A 20,977-nucleotide genomic window follows, 5' to 3' on the forward strand; every position below is an offset into this window, starting at 1 on the left:
GGGATGCAAGCTGTGGGGACAGGGACTGGAGGGACCTGGCTCTTGGTCCCTTAGGACCCCAAAATTGGGGACATGAGCTCTGGGGATTTGTTCCTGAGGGTCCTGGTCCCTTAAGACCCCCTGCTTTGGGGACATGAGCTCTAGAGACTGTCCCTGAGGGTCCCCTGCTTTGGGGACTTGTCCTTGAGGACCTTGGGACCCCTGCCCTGGGGACAAAGGCTTTGGGGACACATCCTTGAGGGTCTCTTGGGGGGATTTTGGGGACACAAGCTCTGGGAGCTCCCGGGACTACCCCAGAGAAAACCCCACAGACCACGAGGTAATTAAAGATAATTAAACCATTTAATGGGACACAGTGAAGCCTCTCAGGGGCTGGGGGGACATCCAGACAAGCCATGGGGTCCCTGTGCCCCCACGGCACCCACCAGCTCGGGCTCTCACCCAGAAGGATTTTGAAAAGGAACTTTTTCTTTGTTCCCCAAAGTGGCGCATTCAGCAGAAAAAGAGAGCGCAGGTGGCACCGGATGTCCCCAACCACCAGCACGAGCACACCCAGCGCTCTCCATCCTCCAAAAGGGGAAGAAGAGAAAGGCAAGGCCGTGATCAGCCCCAGCCCCGGCTCCTCCAGCCGGCCCCAGGGACCCTGCGCGTGTCCCGGCCCCCGGCTCCGGCGGATGCGACACTCGAGGCGTCCCCGCGGTCGGTGGCCGCAGCCCCGGGAGGAAATGTCAGCTCAGCCCTCACCCCCGGGGTGAGAACTGGGGCGAAGGAGGGGACTGGGGCTGTTAAAAACAAAAAAATCCCCTTGCAAAAGGCGTTCCCACAGGATGTGCGTGTGACCGCAGGGCTGTGGGGAATGTCCCTGTCCCCTCTGCGCTGGGGGACAGGCGGGGAAAGGGCATCAGTGGGGGACAGGGAGTGTCCCCCCAGTCCTCCCAGTGTCCCCCCAGCCCCTCACTGGTCAGGAATGATGTAGACATCCTCGGCGAGGCCCACGGTGTTGGCGTAGATGGGCTGGTCCCCGGGATCGGTCGCGCTCTCCAGGAAATAATTCTCATCTGCCAGGACCTGCGGGCTGGGGGACAGGGGGGGCTCAGTGAGGAGGGAATGTCAGGGATGGGATGGGATCAGTGGGATGGGATGGGATCAATGGGATGGGATGGGGTGGGATGGGGTGGGATGGGATGGGATCAGTGGGATGGGATGGGATCAATGGGACGGGATTGATGGGATGGGATGGGATCGATGGGATGGGATGGGATGGGATGGGATGGGATCAATGGGATGGGATCAATGGGATGGGATTGATGGGATGGGATGGAATCAATGGGATGGGATGGGATGGGATGGGATGGGATCAATGGGATGGGATGGGATTGATGGGATGGGATGGAATCAATGGGATGGGATGGGATGGGATGGGATGGGATTGATGGGATGGGATGGGATGGGATGGGATCAATGGGATGGAACGGGATGGGACCAATGGGATGGGATTGATGGGATGGGATGGGATGGGATGGGATTGATGGGATGGGATGGAATCAATGGGATGGGATGGGATCAATGGGATGGGATGGGATCAATGGGATGGAACAGGATGGGATCAATGGGATGGGATGGGATGGGATGGGATGGGATCAATGGGATGGGATGAATGGGATGGGATGTTCAGCACAAGATGAAGCGGGATGAGGCAGGACAACACATGAGGGCACAGCCCAGCAGGGAGGGGATGGAACATCCCCGAAATGCCCATTCCCCGTGCCGCAGCCTCACCTGTAGCGCTGCTCCTGCCACCCCGGTGCCCATCTCTGCGCGGCAGCCGGGGCCGCGCCAGCGCTCACGAAGATGTTCTCGTAGTCGGGGCCATCGGCGACACCGGCGGTGCCGATCCCGGTGCTGTCCCGGCTGATGTAATGGGGCTGCCGGAGGTTCCCAGCGGGATCCTGCTTCCCCCTTCCCCCGGCGGCCACCGCAGCTCCCGCTCTCCTCCGCCGGTACCAAACCCCGGCAGCGCCCACGGCCACCAGCCCGACCCCGGCAGCGGCCCCGGCCAGCCCGGCCACCAAACCCACGGGGGGCCCGCATTCCCGGCCGTGGAATTCCGTGACATTGAAGGAATTCTGCTGGGATGTGAGACACAGACAGCTGATCCCAGCGCGGGTGCAGGGCTCCAGGACGGTGCCCAGCAGGTCACAGCGGCAGGACACGGACAGGGAGCTCAGCGTGGGCTGGAAGGCGGCGGGGGGCACGGCGGGGAGGGGGTTCCCCTCCAGCCGCAGGGTCCGCAGGGCCGTGGCGTTGGTAAAGAATCCTTGGGGCAGCTCCCGCAGCCGGTTCTCCGCCAGGTCCAGCTCCTCCGTGCTGGGGCCCAGGCGGGCCGAGGGGCTCAGGGACTCGATGCCGTTGTGCCTCAGCAGCACCCGGCGCCGCCGGTGGAACGGGCTCCAGTCCAGCTCGGCGCATCCACGGCTCCTGTTGGTCAGGTCCAGCTCCTCGGAAGTGTCCAGCAGCAAGGCCGAGCAGGGGGACACGGTGGACACGGTGGACACGGTGGACATGGGGGTGACGGGGTTCAGCAGCAGCAGCAGCAGCAGGAGTGGGGCCGCAGGGAGCCCCATGGTCACCCCACTGCAGCGAGAAAACGAGAATCAGAACCCCCCCATTCCCACTGGATCCCCCCTCCCAGTGCAAACCAGTGCAGCCCAGTCCAGCCCCCACCCCGCTGCCGCTGTTCCAGGGCTGGGCAGCTCCTGGGGGTCCCAGCGGGGCATTTCCTGCCCCCCTTCCCTCTCGCAGCCCGACTCGCCTGCGCTCCGGCCGCTGCTGCCTGGTGTGGGGAAGAGGAACAGGCGGGTCCGGCTGTCCCGTGTCACCCTGGCAGGGCGTAGCCGGCCCCGGGGGGTGCAGGGGGGCAGCACCCCCAAATCAGCACCCCCTGACCCCTGTCAGACCCATCCCCGGTGCTTTTTTTGGGTGCTGAGCATCCCCCTGGCACTGGCTGAGCGTCCCGGTGACCCCCTGAGGGTGGGGGACACACGAATGGGGACACAGGGACAGCCACACCGTGTGCTCACTGACCCCCCCCGGCAGCACAGGGACTCCCCCGAGTGTCGGTGTCCCCTGGCAGGATGGGTGTCGCCATCCCGGTGTCCCCTCTCCGTGTCTGAAACTCAATGTCCTGCGAGCCCCGAGAGCACCATGCTCGTGTCCACGTCCCCCTGGTGTCCATGTCCGTCCACAATGTCCACCCCCCTGTGTCCCCTCGTGTCCCCCCGTGTCACACCGTGTCCATGTCCGCCCCCTGGTGTCCGAGTCCCTTCGCCACTACCTGCTCCCGTTCCGGTGTCCCCCATCGTGTCCGTGTGTCCCCCCCGTGTCCATGTCCACCTGTCCCACCCGTGTCCCTCCGTGCCCCGTGTCTGTGGTCACCCCCTCGCGTGCCCCTCCGTGTCCATCCTCTCAAACCCGTGTCCCTCCATGTCCATCCTGTCCCCATCCCCTCCTGTCACTGCCCCTTTAAGTCCACCCCATCGCGTCCGTGTCCACCCTGTCACATCCGTGTCCCTCTGTGTCCCCCGTGTCCCCCCGTGTCCCCCCTCCCATATCCACCCCTTCATGGCCGTGTCCATCCCTTCATGGCCGTGCCCACCCTTTCGTGTCCGTGTCCCTCCGTGCCCACCCCCTCGCGTCCGTGTCCACCCTGCCACTTGTCCACCCCGTGTCCGTGTCCACCCCTCGTGTCCCTCCGTGACCACCGTGGCCGTGTCCCCTCGTGTCACTGCCCTTTTAACTCCATGATCCCCCGTGTGTCCCCATCCCTGGACGCCCACCCTCCTCGTGTCCTCGCCCCTCCGTGCCCACCCCCTCGCGTGCGTCCCCCGTGTCCGTGTCCCCTCCTCCCCTCCGTGACCCCGTGTCCCCACATCCCCCTCGGCTTCGCACCCACCCTGTCACATCCTCATCCCTCTGTGCCCCCGTCCTGCCCGTGACCCCCCTCGTAGTGCCCGTGACCCCCCTCGCATCCCCCGTGCCCTCATCCCCCTCCCCACGACCCCCCCTCTCCTTCCCCTCCCTCCCTCCCCATTGCGGTCCCCACCGCCCCCCCCCAACTCCGCCATCGCCCCTTTAAGCGCGGCGCGCTGCGCGGGGGGGGTGGTGGCGGCGCTGCCGGAACAGCCGCGCGGGGGGGGCGCGGCGGTTTCAAGCTCCCCCTCGGGCGCGCGGCCGCAGCCGGCGGGGCCGGGCCGGGCCGGGCCGGGATGGCGGCGGGGGCGGCGGGGGCGGCGGGGGCCGCGCGGGGCCGGGCCCGGGGCCGCTGACAGCCGCCGCCGCGCCATGTACGCCAAGGGCAAGGGCTCCGGCGTGCCCTCGGACGGCCAGGCCCGCGAGAAGTGAGTGCGGCGCCGGGCGGCGGCGGGGGATGGCCGGGGCGCGGAAGTTTTTGCCGGGGCGGGCGCCGGGGGAGCGGGGACGGAACGGGAAGGAAGGTGGCGGGGGGGGGGAGATCGGGAAAAGAGGGGGGAGATCGGGGGGGGGGGGCGGGCGGACCCCCCGGCCCCGCCCCGCCGGGGAGCACCGGCAGCCGCGGGGCAGCGGGAGCTGGCGGGGTCAGCCGGGCACCGGAGCCGGGGTGAGCCCCCCGCTCTGCGGCATCCCCCGGGGCACCGGGAGCCGGGGTGAACCCCCCGATCCGTGGCATCCCCCGCGGCGCCGGGAGTCGGGGTGATCCCCCTGGTCCGTGCTATCCCCCGGGAGCTGCGGGGGCATCGGGAGCCGGATGATTCCCCGCGATCTGTGCCATCCCCCGGGGTACCGGGAACCGGCGTGATCCCCCCCGGTCCGTCAATTCCCGGGGTACCAGGACCTGGGATGATCCCCCTCGGTCCGTGGCATCCCCCAGGGCACCGGGAGCTGCGATGTGCCGGGGTCCGTGGCATCCCCCGGGGGCACCGGGAGCCGCGATCACGCCGGGGCTAACGGGAGCCGGGATGTGCCCCCCGGGTATTGCCACATCTTGGGGCACCGGGAGCTGCGGGAGCACCGCGACCCGGGATGATCCCCCCGGTGTGCGGCATCCCGGGATGCCGGGAGCCGGGATGTCCCTTCCCGACCGTGCCATCCCCCGGGGCACTGAACCCGGGATGATCCCCCCGGTCCGTGCCATCCCCCGGGGCACCGGGAGCCGCGAGCGCACCGTGACTGCCGGGCACCGGGCTGTGCCCCCGGTCCGTGCCATTCCCCGGGGCACCGGGAGCCGGGCTGATCCCCCCGGGCATTGCCATCCCCCGGGGCACCGTGACCCGCGGTGGCACCGGGGCCACCGGGAGCCGGGATGTGCCCGGTCTGCCGCATCCCTCAGGGCACCGGGAGCTCTCCCCGGCCGTGCCATCCCCCGGGGGCAGCGGGGACCGGAATGACACCGGAGCTGTGGATGCTCCGCGGTCCCCAGGAGCGTGACCCGCTGTCCCCGTCCTGCTGTGTCCCGGTGCCCGAGGCCACCGCGGTCCCCCCGGAGCTGGACCCTCCGCAGGTCCCGTTCGTGCTCCCGGGAGGGGATGGAGCACCGCGGGTTGGGTTCCGTGAGTGTCGCCTGCCTGGGGACACCCGTGGTGGCACTCCGCCCCTGGGCCACATCCTGTGTGGGATGTGTCACCTGTCCTGGAGCCACCCCAGCGGTGGGGACCGGTTGCCGTGGAGGGCGTGCGGTGTCACGGGTGGGAGTGACTCGGTGTCACCCGTGGGGTCCCTCGCAGGGAGGTGACATCGAACCCTCTTCATTAATTCTGCACTAATTGAGTGGGGGGGCTCCATCCTGCCTGTTCCCCCGTGTCCCTCAGGGTGCACTGGGTGGGGATGTCACCATGGGGGTGGCAGGTCCCTGACACTGTCCCTGTCCCCATCCTGTCCCCCACCTAGGCTGGCACTTTACGTCTACGAGTACCTGCTGCACGTGGGGGCCCAGAAATCCGCCCAGACCTTCTTGTCGGAGGTAAGGGGGGGTGGGCAGCACCCCCAGACCCCCCCATCCCACCCAGGGGGGTCCTGGAGCCCCATCCCTGGTGGGGGCTGCTGAACCCCCCCGTTCCTCTCCGCAGATCCGATGGGAGAAGAACATCACGCTGGGGGAGCCCCCCGGCTTCCTGCACTCCTGGTGGTGGTGAGTTGGGGTCTGGGGGGGTTGGAAAGGGGGGAACCCCCTCCATTCCTGTGGCAGAGGGGCTGGGAGGGGGTCTAGGAGCTGACCCCCCCCCAATTCTGCCTCCACATCACCTCTTACCCCATCAATCCATCCCTCTGCTTTTCCCATCAGCGATTTGGGGGCTCCCCCCCTTTCCCTCCCATCCCGGCCCCCCCTCCTGGCTCCTCCAGATGGATCCAATTTGGCACCAGGAGCGGAGCTGGGGGGGCTCCCAGCCCTGGGGTTGGACCCCCCCCACACTTTGGGGGGCCCGAGGGGGGTGGGGGGGATGTGGGGGGCACCCCACAGGTGGACATCACTTGTTGGGGGGCTCCGGGGGGGGCAGTGAATGATGAGTTGATAATTTGGGGGGCACACACACACAGAATGGGGGGGGGTTAAACTGGCACCCAGCCAGCACCCCCCAAATTTGGGGTGTGATACCCCCATGAACAGACCCGCACCCAGGGCGGGGGGCGCGGGCAGGGGACCCCATCCCCTCCCCAATCCCTTCCCGGGATGCTGCAGCCTGATGTAAAGTCCCAGGAATTTGGGCTCCGGCCGTAGCGACCGTTTCCAGGGAAAACAGGCGGCAGCTCCGGAGCCGGGAGGCCCCCGCCGAGGGGGGGACACGGCCACAGCCCCCCCGCCCCACGGGTGACACCAGTGTGGGGCTCAGGGGAGGGGGGACAGCGGTGTAAATTGGGGAGGGGGGTGTTCCTCACCTCCTTCCCCCCCTTCCCCGGTTTTTTTCCCAGCGTTTTTTGGGATCTGTACTGCGCTGCTCCGGACCGCCGGGAGACCTGCGAGCATTCCAGCGAGGCCAAAGCCTTCCATGACTACGTGAGTGCTTTAGGGTGGGGGGGTCCGTGTCCCTCTGTCCCCCTCGTGTCCCCTCCCTCTGTCCCTCCATCCCACCCCCCCCAGGTTTCCCACGCTGCCAGCCCCGGATCTGTGGGTGACCTATTTCCAGTTAATCCCTGGGGGCCTGGCTCAGTGCCCCCCCCTCCCCACCCCTGCTGGGGTGTCCTGGTGTGCCCATCCCCCGCTGTCACCCCCCTCTAGGGGACAGGGACCCCCCCATCCCCCCCAGTCCCACACTGTGGGTACAGCAGGGGGTGTCCCCCCCTCCCCGTGCAGTGTCCTGGGGGGGTCATTGCAGGACTGGAGGGGTCAGTGGGGACCCCCCACACTGAGGGGACCCCCCACACTGAGGGGACCCCTCCCCCAGAACAGCTCTGCTCCTTCCCAGGGCCAGCTCTGGAGGTTGAATCGTTGGCACAGAGTCAAGAGCCCCCGGTGCTCCCTGGGCCTGCTCCTGCCAGGGCTGCAGGACTGGGGGGGACGTGGGGAGGGGACACTGCCCTGGGATGGGGAGGGGACACTGCCCTGGGATGGGGAGTGGTCCCTGGAGTGCTGCAGGGTTCTGAGTGCTGTGGGATGTAGGATGATGCAGGATCCAAACCCATGGGATGTAGGGTGATGCAGGATCCATGCCCCACAGGATGCTGTAGGATACTGTGGGATGCTGTGGGGTGCTGTAGGATGCTGTAGGATGCTGTGGGATGCTGTGGGATGATGTAGGATACTCTGGGGTGCTGTAGGATGCTATAGGATGCTGTGGGATGCTGTGGAATGCTGCAGGATGCTGTGGGATGCTGTGGGATGCTATAGGATGCTGTGGGGTGCTGTGGGATTCTCTGGGATGCTGTAGGATACTGTGGGATGCTGTGGGATGCAGGGTCCAGAGCCCCACAGGGTGCAGGATTCTGTGGGACCCACAGTGCTGTGGGGTGTGGGATGCTGTGGAGCCCATGGTGCTCTGAAGATGCAGGACGCCACAGGATGCAGGAGGCTGTGGGATGATGCAGGATGCTCTGGGATGATGCAGGAGGCCGTGGGATGATGCAGGAGGCCGTGGGATGATGCAGGAGGTTGTGGGATGATGCAGGAGATTGTGGGATGATGCAGGAGATTGTGGGAAGTGCAGGATGCTGTGGGATGATGCAGGAATGCTCTGAGATTATGCAGGAGGCCGTGGGATGATGCAGGAATGCTCTGGGATGTGCAGGAGGCTGTGGGAAGTGCAGGAGGCTGTGGGATGATGTAGGTGGCCGTGGGCTGGTGCAGGAATGCTCTGGGCTGATGCAGGAGGCTGTGGGATGATGCAGGAGGCCATGCAGTGATGCAGGATATTTGTGGGAAGTGCAGGATGCTGTGGGATGATGTAGGAGGCTGTGGGATGATGCAGGATGTTTGGGATGTGCAGGATATTTGGGATGATGCAGGATGCTGTGGGATGTGCAGGAGACTGGGATGATACAGGGTGTTTGGGATGATGCAGAATCTTTGGGATGTGCAGGATCTTTGGGATGTGCAGGAGGCTGCAGGCTCCAGCAGTCCCACAGGATCTTTGGGATGCTGTGACGTGCAGGATGCCACGGTGGGATGCAGGAAACCAGGGGCTGCAGGGAGCTGTGAGACCCCCGATGACACAGAGGGGGACACACCGTGGGCTGCAGGATGCCAGGGGATGCAGGACAATCCATAAATTGTGGATTCAGGACCCTGCAGGGCAGGACCCCCCTCACCCCCGTGGGGTCCCGTCGGGTCCCTTGAGGCCACGCTGGCGCCGCGGGGGCTGCAGCAGGACCCCCCCCGAGCACCCCCCAGCCCCCGGCGCTGCGCTGAGCTGATTTCCATGCTGGAATTAATGAGGCTGCCGGTGCGGTGCCGGTGACGCCGGGGACACGGCGCGGGTCAGGCCACGTTGCCATGGCACTGCTGCCTGGCAGAGCTGGGGAGAGCTGGGGGGGAGCCCCACAATCCCCCCCCCCTGCACCCACTGGGGTGCCCCACGCAGCTGTGGCCCCATCCCAGTGCCCAGCTGGGCTGAACTGGGGGGGTCCCAGCATGGAACTGGGGGGTCCCTCATGTTCCTGTGGGTGCTGCTCCACCGGACCCCCCCCTCAAGGCACATCAGGACCCCCCCAGAGCATCCTGGTGACCCCATAAAATTGAGGGGGGGTCCAATGCACAGCAGTATTGTCAGCAGCTGCCCCACAGCGGGGTCTGGGGTCCCCCCTTGGTGTGAGCTGCCCCCCCCCACGTGTCCCCCCCCTCTCCAATTTTCTCCCTCCTGACCTTGAGCCCGCAGGAGGAGCCGCAGCTCCCCAACCTGTTGCCATGGCAACTCTGCTTTGCATCACCGAGGGATGGGGGGGACGGGGGGGGGGTCCCCATTTGGGTCCTGCTTTGGGGGGGCAGTGCTGTCACCCCCGTGGGGCTGCAGCTGGGGGAGCAGCACTGAGAGCTGGGGACAGGAGTGGGGGTTCCCCAAGAGGGGACATGGCCTGTGCCCACCCCTGGGATCCCCCCCAGGATCCCCACGGGGGGGTGACAAACCCCATCTGGCTGTCCCTGGGTGTCACCCGTGTCCCAGCCATGACCCCTGTGACACCACAGGGTGTCACCATCCCCATCCCTGTCCCCAAAGCTCCGGTCCCCCCTCCCCTCCAAGCTCAGTGGGACCCCAATCCCTGCAGGGCTGGGTGAGGGGGCTCAGGGCCCCCCGGCTGGAGGGGGCAGCGCGGGGTCCCCCCCTTCTCCTCCTCCTCCTCCTCCTCCTCCTCCTCCTCTCCTCCAAATTGAAACCAGTTGTGGCGCAGGGGCCGAGCCGGAAAAGCGGCGCATTCCTTCCCTTAACTGCTCCCCTCGGACGGGGCCGGCGGGCGAGCGGGGCCGGGGCCCCCTGCCCGAGCCCCCCCCGGGCCCAGCGGGTCCCCCCACGGCTGTGGGGAGAGGGGAATGTGGGGAGAGGGGAATGTGGGGAGAGGGGAGCCCCGAGCTCGGTGCTGAGGGTGGGGGGACAGAGGGAGGATGGATGGATGGATGGATGGATGGATGGATGGATGGATGGATGGATGGATGGATGGATGGAATCCCCCAGCCCCTCTCTGAGCTGTCTCTCCCCACAGATCTCAGTGCTGGGGGTGTTTTGGGTGATGGATGGATGATGGATGGAGGGATGGATGGATGGATGGATGGATGATAATGGATGGGACCCCCAGCCCCTCTCTGAGCTGTGTCTCCCTGCAGAGCTCGGTGTTGGGGGGAATCTGGAGGGATTCTGGGGGTGTTTGGGGATGGTGAATGGGTGGATGGATGGATGGATGGGACTCTCCAGCCCCTCTCTGAGCTTTGGATGGATGGATGGATGGATGGATGGATGGATGGATGGATGAATGGATGGGACCCCCAACCCCTCTCTCTGAGCTGTGTCTTCCCGCAGAGCTCAGTACTGGGAGGATTTGGGGGGAATGGATGGATGGATGGATGGATGGATGGATGGATGGATGATGGATAGATGGGACCCCCCAGCCCCTCTCTGAGCTGTCTCTCCCCGCAGAGCTCAGTGCTGGGGGGATTTGGGGGGGTCTGAGGGTGATGGATGGATGGATGGATGGATGGATGGATGGATGGATGATGGATAGATGGGACCCCCCAGCCCCTCTCTGAGCTCTCTCTCCCCGCAGAGCGCGGCGGCAGCGCCCAGCCCGGTGATGGGGAACCTGCCCCCCGGGGATGCCATGTCCGGGGGTCCCGTGCCCCCCGCCTTCTTCCAGGTACCGTCCCTGCGTGTCCCTGCCGTGTGCACACACCTGAGCCCCGTGGTTGTGGGGTTTTTTTGGGGGGGGAGCTACACCCCCACCATGGCACAACCTCCCCCCATGTTCCCACAGCCCCCCACCCTCTCCCATGGGTCACAGCCCCACCTGTTGTGTTTCTCCCCTGTGGGTGCCCCCCCATCCACCCCCCACCCCTGGGGTGTCCCACCCCCGACTGACCCCCAACCCCCCCTCTCTTGCAGCCCTTCATGTCCCCCCGCTACCCCGGTGGCCCCCGGCCCCCGCTCCGGATGCCCAACCAGGTGAGGCGGTCGCTGCTGGGATCCCCCTCCCCAAAAAAAGGGGTACAGGACCTCCTCCCCAAAAAAAGGGGTGCAGGACCCCCCTCCCCAGCCCCCTGACCTCCTGTTCCCCCCTCTCTGCAGCCCCCCGTGGGTGTTCCTGGCTCCCAGCCGCTGCTGCCCAACGCCATGGACCCGGCTGCGCGGTCGCAGGGTGAGTCGGGGGTCCCTGTCCCCCCCTCCCCCAGACCCCAGAGGGGGTTTTTGGGGGGGCTGTGGGGGTCTCACAGCTCCCCCTCCCCGATTTGTGCAGGGCATCCTGGGATGGGGGGCCCGATGCAGCGCATGAACCCCCCCCGAGGCATGGCCGGGATGGGGCCGCAGGTACGGGGTGCTGGGGTACTGGGAATACTGGGATACTGGGATAGTGGGGACTGGGATAGTGGGATAGTGGGGACTGGGATAATGGGATACTGGGGACTGGGATAGTGGGGTACTGGGATACTGGGATAGTGGGGACTGGGATACTGGGATAGTGGGGATTGGGATAATGGGGACTGGGGTACTGGGATAGTGGGGACTGGGGTGCTGGCATACTGGGATAGTGGGGATTGGGATACTGGGATAATGGGGTACTGGGATAGTGGGGACTGGGATAGTGGGATGATGGGATAATGGGGTCCTGGGATACTGGAATAATGGGTACTGGGATAGTGGGATAATGGGATACTGGGATAATGGTTTACTGGGATAGTGGGGCCTGGGATACTGGGGTACTGGGATACTGGGGTACTGGGATAGTGGGATAGTGGGGTACTGGGAATACTGGGATACTGCGATAGTGGGGACTGGGATAGTGGGATAATGGGTTCTGAGGTACTGGGATAGTGGGGTACTGGGATAATGGGGTACTGGGATAATGGGTACTGGGATAGTGGGATAATGGGGTACTGGGATAGTGGGGTACTGGGATACTGGGATAGTGGGGACTGGGATACTGGGGTGCTGGGATAGTGGGATACTGGGATAATGGGATATTGGGGTAGTGGGATATTGGGATATTGGGGTACTGAAGTACTGGGATAATGGGTACTGGGATATTGGGGTACTGGAGTACTAGGATACTGGGTACTGGGATACTGGGATAATGGGGTACTGGGATACTGGGGTACTGGGATAGTGGGGATTGGGATACTGGGATAATGGGGAGTAGGGTACTGGGATAGTGGGGTACTGGGATAGTGGGGTACTGGGATACTGGGATAATGGATAGTGGGATATTGGGGACTGGAGTACTGGGATAGTGGGATAATGGGTTACTGGGGTACTGGGGTACTGGGATAATGGCATACTGGGATACTGGGATAATGGGTACTAGGATATTGGGGTACTGGGATAGTGGAATAATAAGATAACGGGGTACTGGGATCATGGGGTGCTGGGATGATGGGGTACTGGGATACTGGGGGACTGGGATAGTGGGGATTGGGATACTGGGATAATGGGGACTAGGGTACTGGGATAGAGGGGTACTGGGATAATGGGGTACTGACATAATGGGTACTGGGATACTGGGATAGTGGGATACTGGGATAATGGGGTAGTAGGGTACTGGGATAATGGGGTAGTGGGGTACTAGGATAATGGGATCATGGGGTACTGGGATACTGGGATAATGGGATACTGGGATACTGGGATAGTGGGATACTGGGATAATGGGATACTGGGGTAATGGGATAATGGGGTACTGGGATACTGAGATAGCAGAATACTGGGGTACTGGGGTACTGAGATACTGGGATACTGGGTATTCGGATAATGAGGTACTGGGGTACTGGGATAATGGCATACTGGGATAGTGGAGTACTGGGATACTGGGGTACAGAGATATGGGGATGAGGACAGGGGTACAGAAATGGGGACAGGGTATGGGGTGGTGACAGGGTGCAGGGTGGGGACAGGGATATGGGGATGGGAACGGGGGTACGGGATGGTGACAGGGGTGGAGGGTGGGGACAGGAGTACAGGGTGGTGACAGTGCCAGGGGTGTCCCAGCCCCGCTGACCCCCCCTCTCCCTGCAGAGCTATGGCAGCGGGATGCGCCCCCCCCCCAGCTCGCTGGCCGGCCCTGGGATGCCCGCCATGAACATGTAAGACCCCCGTGCCCCTCCCCCCCCTCCCCAAAATGATCCCCCCAGGCTGGGGGGACCCTCAGGACCATGGGGACCCCCCCTCACTGTCCCCATTGCCTCCCCAGGGGTCCTGGTGGCCGCGGGCCCTGGCCCAACCCCAACGCCAACTCCGTAAGTTTTGGGATTTGGGGGGTGTGGGAGGGGGGATTCCTTCTGGGGGTGTCCCCACGTGTCCCCCCCGTGCTGACCCCCCCTTTGTCCCCCCCAGATCGCCTACTCCTCCTCATCCCCTGGCAATTACGTGGTGAGTATTGGGGTGCACGATTTGGGTTTGGGGGGGCTGCAGTGACCCTGTGAGCACCCCCCAAACCCAAACTCCCCTTTTTCCTTTTTCCTTTTCCCTTCCAGGGCCCTCCTGGGGGCGGTGGCCCCCCCGGCACCCCCATCCTGCCCAGCCCCGGAGGTGAGTGAGGGGATGGGGTGGGAGTGGGATTTAAGGATGGTGTGAATGGGATTTGGGGAGGTGAGTGGGATTTGGGGTGGTATGAATGGAATTTAGGGGGGTATGAATGGTATTTGGGAGTGTGAATGGGATTTGGGGGTGTGAGTGGGATTTTGGGGGTGTGAGTGGGATTTAAGGATGGTGTGAATGGGGTTTGGGGGGTGTGAGTGGGATTTGAGAGTGTGAGTGGGATTTGAGAGTGTGAGTGGGGTTTGGGGAGCTGTGAGTGGGATTTGGGGTGGTATGAATGGAATTTAGGGGGGTGTGAGTGGGATTTGTAGGTGTGTGAGTGGGATTTTGGGGGTGTGAGTGGGATTTGTGTGGGTGTGAATGGGATTTGGGGGGGGTGTGAGTGGGATTTGGGGTGTGTGAGTGGGATTTTGGGGGTGTGAGTGGGATTTGTGTGGGTGTGAATGGGATTTGGGGGGGGTGTGAGTGGGATTTGTGTGGGTGTGAATGGGATTTGGGGGGGGTGTGAGTGGGATTTGGGGTGTGAGTGGGATTTTTAGGTGTGTGAGTGGGATTTGAGAGTGAGTGGGGTTTGGGGAACTGTGAGTGGGATATGGGGTGGTATGAATGGGATTTAGGAGGTTGTGAATGGGGTTTGGGGGATGTGAATGGGATGTGGGGTGCATGAATGGAATTTGAGGGGTGTGAGTGGGATCTGGGGTGCATGAATAGTACTTGGGGGTGTGAGTGGAATTTGAGGGGTGTCAGTGGGATCTGGGAGTGTGAGTGGGATTTGGGGAGTTGTGAGTGGGATATGGGGTGGTATGAATGGGATGTGGGAGTGTGAATGGGGTTTGGGGGTGTGAGTGAGATTGGGGGGTGTCAGTGGGATCTGGGGGTGTGAATGGGATTTGAGGGGTGTCAGTGAGATCTGGGGGTGCCACACTCACCCCCCCACGTGTTCTGTCCCCCCCAGACTCCACCAACTCCAGTGAGAACATGTACACCATGATGAACCCCATCGGACCCGCAGGGAACCGGCCCAACGTGAGCCAGGGGACTGGGGACAGGGATTGGGAACAGGGACAGGGACAGGGCTGGGGACAGGGATTGGGACAGGGATTGGGGACAGGGGGGATCCCCCCACCATTCCTCACCCCCTCCTTTCCCCTGCAGTTCCCGATGGGGCCCGGACCCGAGGGGCCCATGGGCGGGATGAGCGCGATGGAGCCGCACCACATGAACGGATCCTTAGGTGGGTGACACCCCCTGGGGACAGCAGGGGTCCTCTGTCCCCACCAGCACCCCCAGAATCCCAAATCCTGTGGGATTGGAGCTCCGTCTGCAGCTGGGTGGGGTCGTGCAGCAGGAGGGGGGAGTGGATTGAGGGGACACTCACAGGGATTTGGGGACACACACAGGGATTTGGGGACACGGGGATTTGGGGACACACAGATTGAGGGGACACTCACAGGGATTTGGGGATACTCAGGGATTTGGGGACACACACGCAGATTTGGGGACATGCGGATTTGGGGACACTCACACGGATTTGGGGACACTTAGATTGAGGGGTCACTCACAGGGATTTGGGGACACACAGATTGAGGGGACATTCACAGGGATCTGGGGACACTCACAGGGATTTGGGGACACACAGATTGAGAGGACACACACAGGGATTTTGGGGACACACACACAGGGATTTGGGGACATGCAGGAATCTGGGGACACACGCGGAGATTTGGGGACATACAGAGGTTTTGGGACACACATAATGGTTGGGGGCACGCAGGGATTTGGGGACACAAACAAGGATTTGGGGACATGCAAGGATTTGGGGACACACATGGATTTGGGGACATAGATTGAGATGACACGGTTGGACTGGGGGGACACACCGGGATTCGGGGACACACAGGAATCTGGGGACATGCAGAGATTTGGGGACACACACGGATTTGGGGACACACACACGGATTTGGGGACATGCAGGGATTTGGGGACACACTGAGGGGACACAGATGGACTGGGGGACACCCACAGTTTGGGAAGGACACGTGGATTATAGAGGACACAGTTTAGGGGACACACTTTGGGGGACACACATGGCTTAGGGTCACACAGAGTCTGGGGACACACTGCCGTGGGGGGTCACTAATGCCCCGCTGTCATCCTGGCAGGCTCCGGGGACATGGATGGGCTGCCAAAGGTGAGTGGGAGCCCCCATGTCCTGGGATCCCATTTACTGGACCCCATTTATTGCCCCCCACCATTTACTGGGACCCCATTTATTGGAACCCCATTTATTCCCTCCCCATGTGCTGGGACCCCCCCCATTTATTTAGATTCCATTTATTTGGGTTCCCCCATGTCCTGGGACCCCCTCATCTATTGGAACCCCATTTATTGCCCCCTCCCCATTTACTAGGGCCCCATTTATTCCCTCCCCATGTCCTGGCACCACCCCATTTATTGGGATTTCATTTATTTGGCTTCCTCCATTTACTGAAACCCCTCCATTTATTGGGATCCCATTTATTTGGGTTCCCCCATGTCCTGGGACCACCCTATTTGTTTTGACCCCATTTATTGGGTTTCCCCATTTACTGAAACCCCCCCCATTTATTGGGATCCCATTTATTTGGGTTCCCCCATTTACTGGGACCACCCCATTTATTGGAATTTAATTTATTTGGGCTCTCCCATGTCCTGGGATCCCATTTATTGCCCCCCACCATTTACTAGGACCCCATTTATTCCCTCCCCATGTCCTGGGACCACCCCATTTATTGGGATTTCATTTATTTCGATTCCCCCATTTATTGGAATCCCATTTATTTGGATTCCCCCATTTACTGAAACCCCCCCAATTTATTGGGATCCCATTTATTTGGGTTCCTCCATTTACTGGGACCCCCTCATTTATTTGAACCCCATTTATTGCCCCCCACCATTTACTAGAATCCCATTTATTGGGTTCCCCCATGTCCTGGGACCCCCCCATTTACTGTAACCCCATTTATTCCCCCTCCCACATACTGGGACCACCCCATTTATTGGGATTTCATTTATTTCGATTCCCCCATTTATTGGAATCCCAGTTATTGCCCCCCCACCATTTACTGGGACCCATTTATTTGGGTTCCCCCATTTACTGGAACCCCATTTATTGTCCCCCACCATTTACTAGGACCCCATTTATTCCCTCCCCATATCCTGGGACCACCCCATTTATTGGGATTTCATTTATTTGGGTTCCCCCATGTCCTGGGACCCCCCCATTTGCTGGAACCCCATTTATTGGAACCCCATTTATTCCCTCCCCATGTCCTGGGACCCCCATTTACTGTAACCCCATTTTTTTGGGTTCCCCCATTTACTGCAACCCCATTTACCCCCTCCCATACACCACCACCCCCCCACCCCAACACCCTAAGAACCCCCCATTTCCCCCCCCATTTCCCACCCTCCTAACCCTTTCCTCTCCCCTTTTTTTTCCCCTCCAGAGCTCCCCCAGTAATTTGGGGGCCCTGAGCAACCCCCCCGGGACCCCTCGCGACGACGCCGAGCTGAGCAGCAATTTCCTAAATCCCTTCCAAAGCGACAGCGTAAGGGACCCGGCGGGGACCCCCGCGGACCCCCGGGGGGGCAGGAGGAGAGGGCGGGGGGCCCGGGGGGGCCGGGGACGGGGGGGTTCCGCGACCAAATCCCACTGGCGACCCCCCGAAATCGTGTCACCGTCACCAGCAGCAGCGACAGCGGCGACAGCGCTGGGGTCGCCTTGGCCGAGCTCGGTGTGAGGAGGAGGAGGAGGAGGAAGGAAGGAGGAAGGAGGAGGGCGCTGGGGGGGCTGCGGTGTGTGTGCCCCCCCCCCCACCACCCCAGAATGTCCCCCCACCAACCCGGGCTAACGCTCTGGTGTCTCCGCTCTCTCTATAGTACTCGCCCAGCATGACAATGAGCGTGTGAGCCCCGCGCCGAGGCCGCCGAACAGCCAGACGCCCTCTCACCCACCACCGAAAAAAAAAAAAAAATTACAAAAAAAAAAAAAAAAATTTAATTACACCCAAAAAAACAAAAAAAAATTTCATAATTTTAATGATCAGCCCACCCTCCCCACCCTCGTCTCACCCAAATCCTGCCAAACAAACAAAAAAAATATTCATAATTTTAATGATCAGCCCACCCTCCCCACCCTTGTCTCACCCCACCTTCTCAGCACCCCTGGTTTACCCCTCCTCTTTTTATTCTTTATTTTTAATTTTTTTTTTTTCCGAACGAACACTAAAACGAAAAGCGCGGGTGATTAAAAAAAAAAAAAAAGGAAAAAAAAAAAAAAAAAGAAATAATAATGATGTTTAGAAATAAGTCACGTGACTTATTTGCTGTCCCCCCTCCTCACCTCCTTCTTCCAGAAAAGGGACCCCCCCCAAAATCCCAGCACTGGGACCACCCCCAGTTTTCCAGCACTGGGAGCCTCCTTTTCCAGTCCTTCCCACTCCCCCAAACTGGGAATGCTCTGAGCACTGGGATTGACCCCCCCCAAAAAATGCTGGGACCCCATTTAGTGCCCCCCTCCCCCAGCACTGGGGACCCCCCCTCTGTACTGGGACCCCTCCCCCAGCACTGGGGACCCCCCCTCTGTACTGGGACCCCTCGGGGTCGGTGCTGGGAGGGGGGTCTGGCACTGGGGGGGCATTTTTGGGGTGGCACCAAGCCTGGGGAGGGCGATTTTTTTTGGGGAGGGGTCTCACGGCATTGTGCCCTCCCCTCCCCTCCATAGCAGGTGGTGCCAATCCCTTCCCCCCTCCCCAATTTTGGGGGGCTTCACTGAGCTGTGACCCCCTCCCAGTTCTCCCAGTGCCCCCCCAAAAATCCTGGAAAGGGGAAGGGGGGGCAGAACCAGCACAGCCCCCCCAATGTGGGTGCAGACCCCTCCCCAAAATCCAGGCAGTGCTGGGGGAAGGGGGAAGGAATGGAGGGGGTGGGGGGGCACAAACCCCCCCCCCATTGACCCCCCCCCCACCCCCCCAGTGCTGTTTAGGGCCGGTCCCAGTGCAGAGCAGCCCCCCCCAGCCCCGGGGGGGGTCCCAGCGCCCCCAGCCCCGTCTGTGTGCTCAGCCAGCACTGTGATCCCCGGCCCCCCCCCCCGAGCGCCAGACCGGGGCCCCCCCGACCCCCCCAGGGACCACTTTCATATGAAGGAATTTTTTTTTTTTATTATTTTTTTGGTGTGGTTTTGATTTTTTTTTTTCCCCGTTTTTTTTTTTTTTTTTTTTTTTTGCCGCTTTTTTTCCTCTTTTGTAACAGAAAGGACCTCAAAGCCCCCTCCTCACCCCCCCCTCAAGAGACCCCACCCCCCAAAAATGCCGCTGCACACCCAGACCCCCCCTCCCCTGTACAGCCCCGCACCCCTCGTGTGTCCCCCCCCAATTTGGGGGTCACCCCCCTCCCCAAAATAGGCGTAGTCGTTCTGTGTAGGGACCCCCCCTCATTTCTAAGCCTCTAAATCCCTCCCCCCCATTGCTTATCAAAAAAAAAAAAAAAAGTGGGGGAACACCCTCCGCCCATAAAAAAAAAAGGACAAAAAAAAAAAAAAGAAAAAATACAAAAAGAGAAAAAAAATCAAACAAAACTAAAATGACAAAAAAAAAAAAAACAACCACTCCACGACCCCCCCAACACCCCCCTCCCCCCCGCATCAATAAATGTAATTTGATTTTTTTTCAGAAGGCGGCGATATTTGGGTCTCAGTGGGGGTGGGGGGGACCCCAAAAACAAGTGAGGGGACCCCAAAACCAAGTGAAGAAACTCAGAGAACCAAGAGAAGGAACCCCAGAACCAGGTGAGGTTCCCAGGAACCACCTGAGGGACCTTAAAGACCCCAAAACCAAGTGAGGGGACCCCAAAACCAGGTGAGATTCCCAAGAACCACCTGGGGGACCCCATGAGACCCCAAGAACCAAGAGAAGGGACCCCAAAACCACTTTAGATTCCCAGGAACCACCTGGGGGACCCCAAAGACCCCATGAGACCCCAAAAACCAACAGAAGGGACCCCAAAACCAGATGAAAGAACTCACAGAACTAACTGAGGGGACCCCAAAGACCCCAAGAACCAAGAGAAGAGACCCCAAAACCACTTTAGATACCCAGGAACCACCTGGGGGACCCAAAAGACCCCATGAGACCCCAAGAACCAAGCAAGGGGACCCCAAAACCACTTTAGATATCCAGGAACCACCTGGGTAACCCCAAAGACCCCACAAGATCCCAAGAACCAAGCAAGGGAACCCCAAAACCAAGTGAAGGAACTCACAGAAACAAGAGAAAGAACCCCAAAACCAGGTGAGATTCCCAGGAACCACCTGAGGGACCCCATGAGACCCCAAGAACCAAGAGAAGGGACCCCAAAACCAGGTGAAAGAACTCACAGAACTAAGTGAGGGGACCCCAGAGACCCCAACAACCAAGAGAAGGGACCCCAAAACCACTTTAGATACCCAGAAACCACTTAGGGGACCCCATGAGACCCCAAGAACCCAATGAGGGGACCCCAAAACCAAGTGAAGGAACTCACAGAACCAAGAGAAAGGACCCCAAAACCACTTTAGATTCCCAGAAGCCACCTGGAGGACCCTAAAGACCTCAAGAACCAAGTGAGGGGATCCCAAAACCCAAGTGAAGGAACTCAGAGAACTAAGAGAAGGGACCCCAAAACCACTTTAGATTCCCAGGAGCCACCTGGGCGACCCCAAAAACCAAGAGAAGGGACCCCAAAACCAGGTGAGATTCCCAGGAACCACCTGAGGGACCCCAAAGACCCCATGAGACCTCAAGAACCAAGTGAGGGGACCCCAAAGACCCCAAGAACCAAGTGAGGGGACCCCACAAGACCCCATGAGACCCCAAGAACCAAAAGAAGGGATCCCAAAACCAGGTGAGATTCCCAAGAACCACCTGGGTAACCCCAAAGACCCCACAAGATCCCAAGAACCAAGCAAAGGAACCCCAAAACCAAGTGAGATTCCCCCTGGGGGACCCCATGAGACCCCAAGAACCAAGAGAAGAGACCCCAAAACCACTTTAGATTCCCAAGAACCACCTGGGCGACCCCAAAAACCCCAAGAACCAAGTGAGGGGATCCCAAAACCAAGTGAAGAAACTCACAGAACCAAGAGAAGGGACCCCAAAACCACTTCAGATTCCCAGGAACCACCTGGGGGATCCTAAAGACCCCATGAGACCCCAAGAACCAAGAGAAGGGACCCCAAAACCAAGTGAAGAAACTCACAGAAC

At 61.2% G+C, this 20,977-nt stretch overlaps 2 protein-coding genes across 2 annotated transcripts; one reads left to right on the top strand and one right to left on the bottom strand.

Moving 5' to 3' along the window:
* Positions 1-350: 350 nt before the first annotated feature.
* LOC117008404 (leucine-rich repeat-containing protein 25-like) lies at positions 351-3,832 on the bottom strand. The gene is made up of 3 exons (XM_033082227.1): positions 2,813-3,832; positions 1,780-2,634; positions 351-1,075 (listed from the first exon to the last, which is right to left on the bottom strand). The coding sequence occupies exons 2-3, from the start codon at positions 2,622-2,624 to the stop codon at positions 955-957; spliced, it is 966 nt and encodes a 321-aa protein (XP_032938118.1). The 5' UTR covers positions 2,625-2,634; positions 2,813-3,832; the 3' UTR covers positions 351-954.
* A 470-nt stretch (positions 3,833-4,302) lies between these two features.
* On the top strand, positions 4,303-17,963 carry SSBP4 (single stranded DNA binding protein 4). Its single transcript, XM_033082533.2, has 17 exons — positions 4,303-4,397; positions 5,923-5,995; positions 6,102-6,163; positions 6,943-7,027; positions 10,720-10,809; positions 11,055-11,114; positions 11,238-11,307; positions 11,407-11,477; positions 13,176-13,243; positions 13,351-13,396; positions 13,494-13,529; positions 13,634-13,688; positions 14,653-14,723; positions 14,853-14,931; positions 15,860-15,888; positions 17,186-17,287; positions 17,619-17,963. Exons 1-17 carry the CDS (start codon positions 4,342-4,344, stop codon positions 17,646-17,648), a joined length of 1,083 nt encoding a protein of 360 aa, XP_032938424.1. The 5' UTR covers positions 4,303-4,341; the 3' UTR covers positions 17,649-17,963.
* The last annotated feature ends 3,014 nt before the right edge of the window (positions 17,964-20,977 follow it).

The sequence above is a fragment of the Catharus ustulatus genome, chromosome 29 (assembly GCF_009819885.2).
Source record: "Catharus ustulatus isolate bCatUst1 chromosome 29, bCatUst1.pri.v2, whole genome shotgun sequence".
Taxonomy (NCBI): domain Eukaryota; kingdom Metazoa; phylum Chordata; class Aves; order Passeriformes; family Turdidae; genus Catharus; species Catharus ustulatus.